General features: G+C 40.3%; 1 protein-coding gene and 1 long non-coding RNA gene across 2 annotated transcripts in view; one reads left to right on the top strand and one right to left on the bottom strand.

Moving 5' to 3' along the window:
* The window catches only part of LOC106957683 (uncharacterized), a 29,689-nt gene extending 19,823 nt beyond the window's left edge, over window positions 1-9,866 (bottom strand). Inside the window, exons 1-3 of the long non-coding RNA XR_001427006.1 lie at window positions 9,837-9,866; window positions 9,399-9,403; window positions 9,300-9,368 (exon numbers count right to left, since the gene is read on the bottom strand). This is a non-coding gene — a long non-coding RNA (uncharacterized LOC106957683). The remainder of the gene's footprint in view (window positions 1-9,299; window positions 9,369-9,398; window positions 9,404-9,836) is intronic.
* Window positions 2,413-6,058, top strand: bmp10 (bone morphogenetic protein 10). The gene is made up of 2 exons (XM_015049106.1): window positions 2,413-3,258; window positions 3,791-6,058. Exons 1-2 carry the CDS (start codon window positions 2,850-2,852, stop codon window positions 4,846-4,848), a joined length of 1,467 nt encoding a protein of 488 aa, XP_014904592.1. The 5' UTR covers window positions 2,413-2,849; the 3' UTR covers window positions 4,849-6,058.
* Window positions 9,867-11,262: the final 1,396 nt, after the last annotated feature.

The following is an 11,262-nucleotide window of genomic DNA, read 5'->3' as shown; positions in this document are numbered from 1 at the left end:
TTTTTATCCAACAGGGCAAACAACTGGAAATCATAAACATCAGGAAACTAAGTAAAAGGACAGTTTAAGGGATCGGCCCTGACATAGTTTCAATCGCCTCCACAAATCCACACCCCAAGACCAGTAATGGAGGCCACATGGAGCCAGGCCAGGCGGAGCTGTGTGTGCAGAAGGACACTGGCGTTATCAAGCCTTCCTAAGCCCATCAGGAAGATGTGATAGTCTGTTGCTGGAGCAGTTCAACAAAGCAGCAGATAACAACACGTCTGTCAACTGTCAGCCTGGCAGACGAGTGGCAGAGGCAGGAAAAGCTCATTCTTTCCCATCTGTGTGACGCACTGAAATCAGAAGTGTATCTTGGGGGTCACACGAAGAAGTTTAGGAATGACGGATAGCCGCATGGTGGAAGAGGGTTCAGGTGACTAACGGGGAAGCTATTCGTTGAGGAACCGGCGGCTGTTAATGCAATTGGAGCGGGACGATGTGAAAGTTAGAGTCAGCGTGCGGGAGAGGGCCCATTTTGGTTCGCTTACAATGCTGGGTGGGCCATAGCAGATTTCACCTTTGACTTGTTGTTGGCGTCCTAATCGGGAGGAATGTCTTGAAGCGTTATAATGAAGCAATTTGGTGGTTCTTGTCCGGTGTTAGAAATAAAACAATGAGGCCCGTATTCAGTTGTTTAAAAAGCCTTAAATAGGCATCATCTATAGCAGGAGCATAGGGTCAAAAACGAAAAATAAATTTGGGTATGTCTGTTCATGCAAGTTTTTTTATTTTCTTTTGCTCCACTAATCTGGAGGAAATGTCCAGAAAACAGTCGAAACACTGAGTTACTTTAAATCAAAACTCAAAACTAAAAACCTACCCATACAGAGATGCTTTTGATCAGTAATAACTGGAACATTGACCAATAATTTGATGTGTATTTACTTGATTTCATGATGATGATGATGTTGTTGATAATGGCATTTGACAATAATGTCTGTTGCTGGTTTTGTAATTGCCTGACTGTATTTTGCTTTTATGATGTAAAGCACTTTGAACTGACTTGTTAATGAAATGTGCTATAAAGATAAACTTGACTATTGGGTAAAAAAAAAAAAATCCCACAGGAAGTAACAAAATAACAAAATCACATGTGGAATGATCATTGGTATCCATAGCAATCTTTATGGAATAATTGTAACTAAAACAGATTCTTTTTTTATGCTTAATTTCAAAGTTAAGTTGATCATTGTATCTGGGAACTTTTAATAAAATTCTCATTACTTTCTGCTTCCCATTATTAAAATATAACATGACACAAAGAACCTGAGATGTTATTAATCTCCAGTAAAGAGTTCTGGTCTCCTGAACGTTTCTAGGGTTAAATGGTCTCCGTAACAATCATTGGGTACCTTCTACAACAACTGCTTGTTTGTGAGGGATGTTTCCTATCATCACAAAATGTTGTTTAATTCTACTATGACTTTAACTGGAACTATGTGGTTTGATCGGATGAGATAAAGGTTAATTTTTTTGACAAAAAAAAATTCTAGTGAAAAAAGGTAATATGTGGAAAAACTGCACTGTCAGGTGCAGCGAATGAGCTGTGATGCTGTGTTCCCGTCTTACTTTTAAAGACTTTGAGAATGTTGTTGGAGTGCGTGATATCATAAGACTCCTTGTAAAACTAAAACTGGGTCTAGAAAGAAAATTGTCTAATGCACAAAGCCAAAGCAACACATAATACTAATGTATACAAATGTAATCTATGCAAATGTACTTAAATACAAGTTAGTTTTCAAAAACAAACAAAAAAAAAAGGTAGAATTATGTCATTGCAATAAAAGGCACATTTCATTACCAGGGGTTTTTACAGATTGGTCCACAACTGTCTTTTTCCCCCTATCTTCAAAGAGGCCACTTGTCCCAAAGAACTATGTTACAAACACAATGTCAAAAGAGAATGGAGCATATCTCAAAGATAGCATAATATGTTTTGTTTATTGTGTAGTGCCGACTCTGAAAAGCAGCTTCACCCAAAGTAAACTCAGAAGCTGTTTGCTGCTATGAAGGCCCTACACCTCATTGCCTTTCTATTTCATTTAGCCTGCCGTTGTCTGATGGAGGCATCAACCGTATCAACAGACCCACAGTGTATTTTGTCAAAAAGAAATGCCCAATGTAGCCTGGAAAGTCACTTCGAGGACTCCACCATTTACAAAGCAAATAAACAAATAAAGAGTATCATCCTCGGAACGCCCACCAAAACAAAATAGCTCTTCCACAAGGAAGAGGCTACAGGACAGTGTTTACAAAATCCTCATTAAGGACGCTGTGAGATAACACACAAGCTACTGCATCACACAAAGTTAAAGGGAAGACAGGCACACACACACACACCACAAACAGACCATAAGCACTGTGCAATGCGTAGCCCACCATATCATAGATAAGGGACAGAAACCCATAGCTGGGAAGAGAGGTGAGCACAGACAGCGTCTGACTGAGGAGAGGACGCAACAGAGATGAGTCGGACAGACAAACACGAGCCTTGGCTACCCTGTCACCGCAACCACCGTCCTGTTGCAAGGAACTTCAAAAGGTGCGCATGAGAATAAACATTGTGATATCTGGAGAGGAGTACCAGGAGAACACAAGCCTATAGAGAAGTTCACGTTGGTCAATGCAAGGGTCAACATTTCTTCAGCTGTTGCCAGGGAACAAGAACTGTCTCAGGTCGTAGGTGAACTGACCAGAACTAAATTAAATTTTTGGACAATTACAGCATTGTTTTTTGGCCTTCTTGCTTAAGCTCCTCCACAGGCCATTGGCATAAAATAGGTTGCTGCAGATTTTTTTCTCCCATGGCGAGCATTTGTGTCTCTCAACTGGGAACCATTTGCACATCCAAGACTTTGTTCTTGCTGATTTCTTTCCTGCTGCTCCGGGAGCCTTGCTTTGGAAAGGGCAGCCCCATCTCCAACGCTCATCAGAGGTATCGTCCTGATCCAGGACTGGGGGACGGGCATGGAGGTGTGGTGGATCCATCACCGTTGGATCAGGACAACAGCGCAAAGATGAAAAACCTACTGGAGAGCCTGAAGGAGCAGTTTCTGCGGACGTTCAACCTGTCCGGACTGGGTCCTTCAAACCTGTCTGCTGGAAGCGCACGAGAGGATCCACCCGAGTACATGATGGAGCTTTATAACCGCTTTGCTAATGACCGCACTGCCATGCCCACAGCCAATATTATTCGCAGCTTCAAAAATGAAGGTACGTTTTTGCTCCTGTTTTTGGAACAGTTTAAAATAGGTGAAAGTTCTTTTCAAAATCTATAACCTAGTGAGAATTCCACAGCGCAAATTAGGGAAAAGGACCTGCTTGAATTTTTGGCATGTGTTTGCTTGCCATACACTTATTCCCAGATACAACGATCAACTTAACTTTGAAATTAAGCATAAAAGAAAAAAATCTGTTTTAGTTACAATTATTCCAAAAAGACTGCTATGGATACTAATTATTATTCCACATGTGATTTAATAATGCTTTTCCTCTAAGCTTGTACAAGTGTTAGCTATACCAGTTGCAGACATTACTTTAACTACAATACCAGCAAATCCTCTTTTAAGAAAAAATAAATTGATGAAAGTTCTGAGTTTTGTTTAGCTTGATACAAGAGAAAGTCAGAGAGTAAATGTATCTTTTGCTTTGGGATGAAATTTGTCTATAATTTCAGCTATACAGAATGTAGCAATACAGAAGGAACAACACAGAGCTTTAACTTCAAATTTGTGTTTTTGTCCAGATTCAAATCCCAGTGTTGTGGGAGAAGGAGGGGTGAGACGCCACCCACTGCTCTTCAACGTGTCAATCCCCCATCATGAACGCATCACGGCAGCTGAACTACGCCTCTACACTCTAGTCCAGACTGACCGGCACCTTTACGCCGGTGTTGACCGCAAGGTCACCATCTATGAACTGACATCGCACGACTGGCTTAACATGACCGATGAAAAGATGACGCGGGGAGATGAGTTTGCAGGGGTGGAGGAGCGAACTGAGTTTTTAGAACTGGCTTCACGCCAGGTGTTTGGGACAGATAATGGTTGGGAAGCTTTTGACCTCACTGCCGCTGTGCAGCGTTGGTGCAAATCTGATGGAGCAACAACACACCGTTTAGAAGTACAGATTTCCAGCATCGCTGATGACAAAAATGTTGAGAGTACGAAAGAGACCAGCAAAGATGAGGCTCCACTTGAAGGTGACATGAGGATTGAAAACAGCCCAGAGGAAAAACATAAACCCCTTCTGATTGTCTTCTCTGATGATCAGAGCAGTGATCACCGTGACGACAGGCGTGAGCTGAATGAGATGATAGACCATGAGACGTCTAGTGCTGTTCTGCAGAATGACTTCGGGACAGACCTGGGTGGGCTGTGGGGTGAGGACGAGAGTGAGGCTGAAGCAGATGAGGAAGACCTCATCCAGATGCGTTCCAATCTGATCTATGACACAGCGTCCCGCATTCGTCGCAACGCCAAAGGAAACCACTGCAAGAAACAATCTCTGTACGTAGAGTTTAAAGACATTGGCTGGGATAGCTGGATCCTTGCACCCACTGGCTATGACGCCTTTGAATGTGCTGGTGTTTGTTCATACCCATTGACAAAGCACGTCACACCTACCAAACATGCCATAGTCCAGACACTGGTGAATATCCACAGTCCCCAGAAAACAGCACGAGCCTGTTGTGTGCCAACCAAGCTGGATCCCATCTCCTTACTCTACCTGGATGACACAGGTGTGGTCACTTACAAGTACAAGTACGAGGGAATGGTAGTAGCTGAGTGCGGCTGCAGATAGTCCCCTCTTTCAGACATTCAAACTTTCTGTAAAGTCTTACCACAACAGGAAGGATACTAAACACCAGCGGCAAGAAATTGAGCAGAGGTCTTTGAGAACTGAAAGGGACAATGATTGAAATCTCTAAGTTTTTTTTTTTCTGTGAGACTAGGAGTGCTCATTTAAAACTGATGAACATCTGTGCACTGCAAGTGGACAAACATGTATATTGTACCGTAAAGTAAACAAGTACTTCATCTTGTAGAGGAAAGGTATGAACATTAGTCACTGTCACGCACCAGAGTGAAAGTAGAACTGTGCAACAGATCTACAGCCAGTTTGGTATCCAGTGATGGAAAGGTATGCTCTCATACCCACAGTGGTGAAAGAATTTCTCCAAGTACTGAGCCTCTTACAGTTTATGCAGACTGGTGGGAACTAGTGGGTCATTCATCCTCCTTCCTCTTTGTTCCCCTGACATCTGTCTTCCTCTCCACTTATCTCTGGCCTCCCCGTGCAATGCAAACACTAATCAGCACTTCATGTGCCTTGGTGCAAAGAAATGGCCTGCCTCCGGCAACCTGACAAGCCATGAACTCTCCAGGCCCAGCTCCTGCCTTCTGCCACTTCCTGATACGTGAGCTCTGTGTAAGGGTCTGGTTGGTAGTGTTTATCTCAACCTTGCTTTCCACTTCACATGACTATTTTCCACCCCCCAGAGCTACAGTGATAGCAAGGTGTTGGAGGTTGAGAAACATGTACACCGGTTGGGTTTGGGGCAACTTTTGATGTGGCGGGGCCATGGGAGAGTGGAGAAGGGGGCCAAGGGTTCCCTTCTCCACTCTCGGTAACCTTTTCAACTAACTGACCCAAGTTCATGTGGCTCTGGCAAATCTACATCCAAGTAATCCATTACTTCCTTGGACATTTTTCTGGTTAAAAACTAAGTTTGAAGAAAATGTGGCATAGTGGCCAGACTGTCACAATATACAATGCCCTAAACAAATACTTTCATTTGTTATAAGCCATTTGATATGTCTGCTGCTTTTGTCAAATAAAATACTATTTATTGTTCTAATTTATTAATTTCTACAAGAGAGTAAATGATTATATATGTACATTTGTAAGTGAGAGTAGAGAATATTTTATGTTTATGACAATGCAATTGCGGCACAAGTAAAATCTGTTGGGAAGTGATATGGTAACAGTTTGTAAAACAATAAAAAAAGTACTCAAATCTCTGCTTGTCATGCATGTTAATATTTGGAGCTAGCATTTCTCAGAGAAATGAAGTTTTGATGTTAGCCATGATTGATATATTTTCTTGCATTCACAAACATCACTCAGAGCGGTCTCGAACTGTCAACTGTCTTTGCCATTATATCAAGACGAGGCTGTTGGAGCAGACACAGAAGGCATTGCTGACATTCAGATCATTCATACCACCGATATCAGCTCAAAGGTCATAGTTCATGTGCAACACACTAACAGAGAACCATGGGAAAATAAGCGGAAGCCATTCTAATGAACAAAAATGGGTGGCCTCTTATGTGCACTAACTGGTGCAAATAGTTACACCTCCCAATGCTGTTTGGAATAAGTCACTAAACAGCATGTGGTAATATTTCTGACTGTATCTAAAGGGTACTGACAGAACCTTGCAAGTGTTTTTTGATTGTTTGGGTTTTTTATCTTCACAAACTGGGATAACTGCAACTACCACTGACCTGTTACTAGTCCTTAACTAGTTTTCTTCCAGCATGATGTTGAAACATCCCATGATGGTGTGTGTGTGTGTGTGTGTGTGACCACCATTCAGCTTTGGCCCCACACGACCAGACTATATTCTCCTAGAATTTCACTGTCTTGTTCAAATCTTCTGCAGCAAACTTTCTTAAGCAGTGAAGTCTTGTGCAATGAGTGTGCATATAAGCAATTGTATTTCAGTGAATTACTATTGCTAGTGTTTTAATTAGAAAAACTGAACTTGCTACTTCTAGAACTTTTTGAAGCTTCATAGAAGAACTTATGATTTATTGGACAACACTTTAGATGAAGGGACACATGGCCATGGATGCTCATGGTAAAATTATGTTCTTTTCTTATCTGGATTATGTCTTCACTGGTGGTCATTTGGGCACTCAAAAGTTTTGATATGTAGCTTTAAAAATTGCCCTAAGTATATTTTTGCAAAACTAAGATTTTTTTGGGAGTGTTTTTTTTTTTTTTTTAGTTTTACTCTACATTTTAATCATTCAACTTAATGTAGTACTGTTGGTAATCAGAAACTTGTTTATGGCCCATCAGTTAATATTAAACTATAGTGAGTTGCACATGGCAACAGGAATGCTTTGTAAATATTGACACATTTTAGTTTGCTTCTTGGCTTTCTATGACCTTTTAAATATTTTCATTTATGTATTCAGTACTTATTTCCTGCATTAAAAAAAACAACAAAAAACAGCTACTGTACAGTCTGGTAATTATATAATCTGAATGGAGTCTTCCTACAAGCTGTAATATGGCAAAAGTCCAAAAAGACAAGTGTATGAATGTTTCTGAATGGAAACAGTTGGACACTTAGAGACTTCTAATGTTAGAGCAAAGGCTGTCTTAAAATGGCTAATGACTAAAGGGTCACAACCTTATTGACTGTATAACAAGTCAAGAGCTCAGCTATTTCAGGCTCTCTAATTGAATATTTACAGAACTCTAGAAGAAATATGAATCTGGCCTTTGTCTCCTGATTTCAACCGTACAGGGGGCATGTTGAAATGGGAAGTTAGCAGCATGTGGTCTGATGATAAGGACGGCTGGAGTGTGACCTGGGTTTTTTCAAGCTCTTGTTTTGAAGGGCCTGCATGTGTCAAAACATTCGAGGCTGTCCGCGTGTTTTTACATGGCAGCTTGCATCCGATCTCACCAACATGACATGCTCAGCAGGAGCGCATAGGACAGCGAGTTAGCAATCCAGACAGAAGCGACTGTGCAGACACTTACAAAGTGTTTTGTAATCCAGAGATTCTCCCCCGGCTGACATCATGAAGCCTGCTGCTGGACTTCGATGTGCATCTCGCTGTGAACGTGTGTTTCTGGTGTGTGCCACCCAAAGCTGCATGACTCGCCCTAAAACTCTGACGTTTGGTCTGTAATAGAGCCTGATTGTTTCCTGCTTTGGGTCCTGTTCTTTATCGTTTCATCTCTCGGCAACTCCACCACCCAAGCAACTCATCTCTCGCTCTGTTCTAGAAACTTTGTTTTTCTTTCTCAGGAAAAGCACTTTTTTTTCTCAATCCCTGCTCCATGTTCACATCCAAAATCAACTCCGAATGTTCCAGCACTTTAACAGTTTCCATTTGTTGTTGCGCAATTTAACTTGTATAAAGCGCTGGTAATGACACACAGATGTTGTGTTTGGTCATGTAAAGTTATACAACTCCGAGAGATTTCTCAAGCAAAATAACTTGTTTCTGTTTTTTTTACTTTCATTTTGCAGTACAAGTAATCCTTAAATCCATTCCCTGGAGAAACTGAAAATATTGCAATGATTGTATGAAGGATTGTGAGAATTGCCTTTTTAAAGGAGCATTAGAAAAGCCGCAGTTGTGCTAACTTTTTTTTTTTACAGAATATTTACTACGTACAAATATTGTCTCGAGTACTTTTCAAGTAAGTGTTGAAAGGTTATCGTTCAAAGAATGCATTAAGGTTTCAGTCCATCCACCAAAACTGTTGAGAAAATAAATTTGAAATAAGCTAGTTTTAAAACTTAACATGTCTTGATTCAAATGGCCTAAATTGTGGTTTTAAATCAGTGACTTATTCTGGCCTATTGACCTTAATTTAACTGTAGTTACAGCAGATGGTTTGCTAGGATCGTTTGAACTGCCTTTTGTTTGTGGGAAAACAATACAGTGGAAGTTGTAGCTTTTCACACTCATCTGTGAAAGGCCATAAACACGGCAGGGGTTTCTGGCTTCAGATAGAGGGTCAGAGATAGCTCCTGGTTGGATGAGCAAAGATACGCCTTGTTTGAATAAATTAAAGAAAAGAAGATAAAACTTTCTACACAGAAGTAACAAATCAGATTTGCCCTTGCAATTCTCCAAAGACGTCTTTGCTTTTTGTTTGTCGTTTCCATCTTTTGTCTTTTTCTCTCTCAGGTAAATTCATGTGTTGTTTGTGCTCTAAGGTTTCTGATGTTATGTGATGTGCTTGTCTGGTGATAGTATGCATCTGTCTTGAATAAATGCTGATAATTGTGACGCTATTATCTCTGCGTGATCTCAGTCTTTGCGCACAGCATTTTTCTGAACCCGGGCATAAGAGAGGATTTAATGAGTCAAAAGGTTTTTAAAGTTCAAGAATTTTTCCTCTCTTAACAAGACTTAAACAAAACTCCAAATATCGAAATATTTCAACAACAATAAGTATAAATGACCGAAAAAAAATATTAGAAGTTTGCTACTTACATACTCCCCCACTTAGTCAGTTCACCGAGCAAAGAAAATGGCGTCGGCGGGATTCTTCCAGAAGCTAACCTGGTCAAGCAGCTGGTCGTTCGAGGTTACACTGTCTGTGTTGAAAACCATCAACACCCTTAATATTATGTTATCACATTTGTATTGAGTTATTTATTGTGTATACAGCACCAAAGTCTCAACAATGCACTCTAATATGTGCTTAACACTGAAATTTTAACTCTGGCGATATTGCTGTGCAGTTCATATTTTAGTGTAAATCAAGGTTAGCATGTCCCATAAAACGAAGCTAAGGCTTGTCTGACACAGACCAAGAAAAAAAAATCGGACATCCATTGTCTTAAAACTAAACGACCGCAATCTCAAAATCTTTACTGCTAATAACTACTACGAAAAAAACCAAGACCAATGCTGACCTAAACAACTCCAGTCTCATAATAAAATCTAATAACAGTGGTGTATGAACATTTAAACTATCGTCACATTAGTACTGGTTGATTATTCACACAGACAGTAATAATCACTTACATTAGAATCGTAGGTAGAAGACGGTGCAGCGCCTATAATCTTCCTGTGGGACACGCATACTCTGAACTGAACATGTAACGTACTTCCGGTCAGCGTATCAGTTTAAAAAAGAAAAACTGTGTAAAATTAAATAAAATAAAATAGCATTCAATAAGACAGATTTCCCCACCCCACCCCCGGTTATGCTGATTTACTTTATAAAAGCAAAATGTATCTAAATATGCAACTTGTAACTTTCAAAAAATGTGTTTTTTTAATGTTACATCATATTACCGTTATGTTTTGACAGTATAATTTAAGACAGATAATGAATGAAAAAAATCAAGCCAAAAAAATAATTCTCCCAGAGCTTACACTACTAGCTGCAGAAATACACTACTCAGTCAAAAACAACGAATCAGAGCCAAGAGAAATGTCTTACTCTCTACTTTGCAGCTGGTTCATCACAGCCTGCCAAGAATGCTAAGGCTAGTAAGTATAGCCTCCGATGATGGCAGATAAACGGTTTTCCTGGAACGGTAAGTTGTTTCTCTACCATAAACACATTGAGCAGCATGTACACAAACATAATGGACAACACTAAAACCATCGTCCTGGATCTGATTGGTTGTTTTTGGTTGGGAGTGGTACATTTATTAGAGGAGTTTGATCTTTTCACAGATTATTATTACTTCAAGTCATATTAACAACAGAAAAGTAATAGTGTGTAAAAACCAATTGAACATTGAAATCCTTTAATATTTTCCGGCTACTTTAAGAAGTTCATTTTGTAACTAAAGCATCTGAGCATCCACGTTCCAGCTGTCTCCTCTTATCTTCCTGGTCTGCTGTTCTCAGTTATCCGTTTCTTTTCACTCGGGTGCTTCTCCTACTGCACCTTGGTCCCGTTTCCCAGACCTCTTACCACATGTTTTGAATCTGAATGTTGGCTCCTTTTCAGAAGAGTCGTCATCTCATTTTCTATCCAGTGATTTTTTATTTTGTTTTTGCTCCTTGGCATTAACCTGTGCTTTTTACGTCGCGTTTGTGCATTTTCATCAGGAGACGCTTGGCGTTCTCTGGGTAATTCTGTTTTTAACTGTTTACATGTCTCCGTCTTACTGACTTCAGGCATGACGAATCAGCGTTTTTTTTCTTCCACACAGCATGTATCGTACTTTACTTTCGTAAGGAGGTGCAGAAAGCTTCCACAGCTGAGCTTTTTCCCATCCTCCTACAATGTGAAAACTGTAGGCGTGCCAAAATCATTGTGCAAGAGACAGAAACATCAGGCAATGAACATGTGGTTTTAACTGCAAAGTTAAGTCTTTCATGGAAGTGGTTGGATGTGAAATGAAACAGCGGATAGCCACAGGACATCTGAATTATTATTAGAAACTGAAGGCAAAATATGAAACTCAATATTTGACTTGCCTTCACATACTTC

The sequence above is a fragment of the Poecilia latipinna genome, unplaced genomic scaffold (genome assembly GCF_001443285.1).
Source record: "Poecilia latipinna isolate Pla-1442-1.1 unplaced genomic scaffold, P_latipinna-1.0 Scaffold927, whole genome shotgun sequence".
Classification (NCBI taxonomy): Eukaryota; Metazoa; Chordata; class Actinopteri; order Cyprinodontiformes; family Poeciliidae; genus Poecilia; species Poecilia latipinna.
Note: the sequence above shows the minus strand (reverse complement) of the source record. Positions and strands in the feature narration are given on the sequence as shown.

Bases quoted from the DNA above. Each gene is read 5' to 3' on its own strand.
- bmp10 (XM_015049106.1), top strand. From the start codon at position 2,850: ATGGCGAGCATTTGTGTCTCTCAACTGGGAACCATTTGCACATCCAAG. The intron at 3,259-3,790 runs GTACGTTTTTGC...GTTTTTGTCCAG, and splicing joins TCGCAGCTTCAAAAATGAAG to ATTCAAATCCCAGTGTTGTG.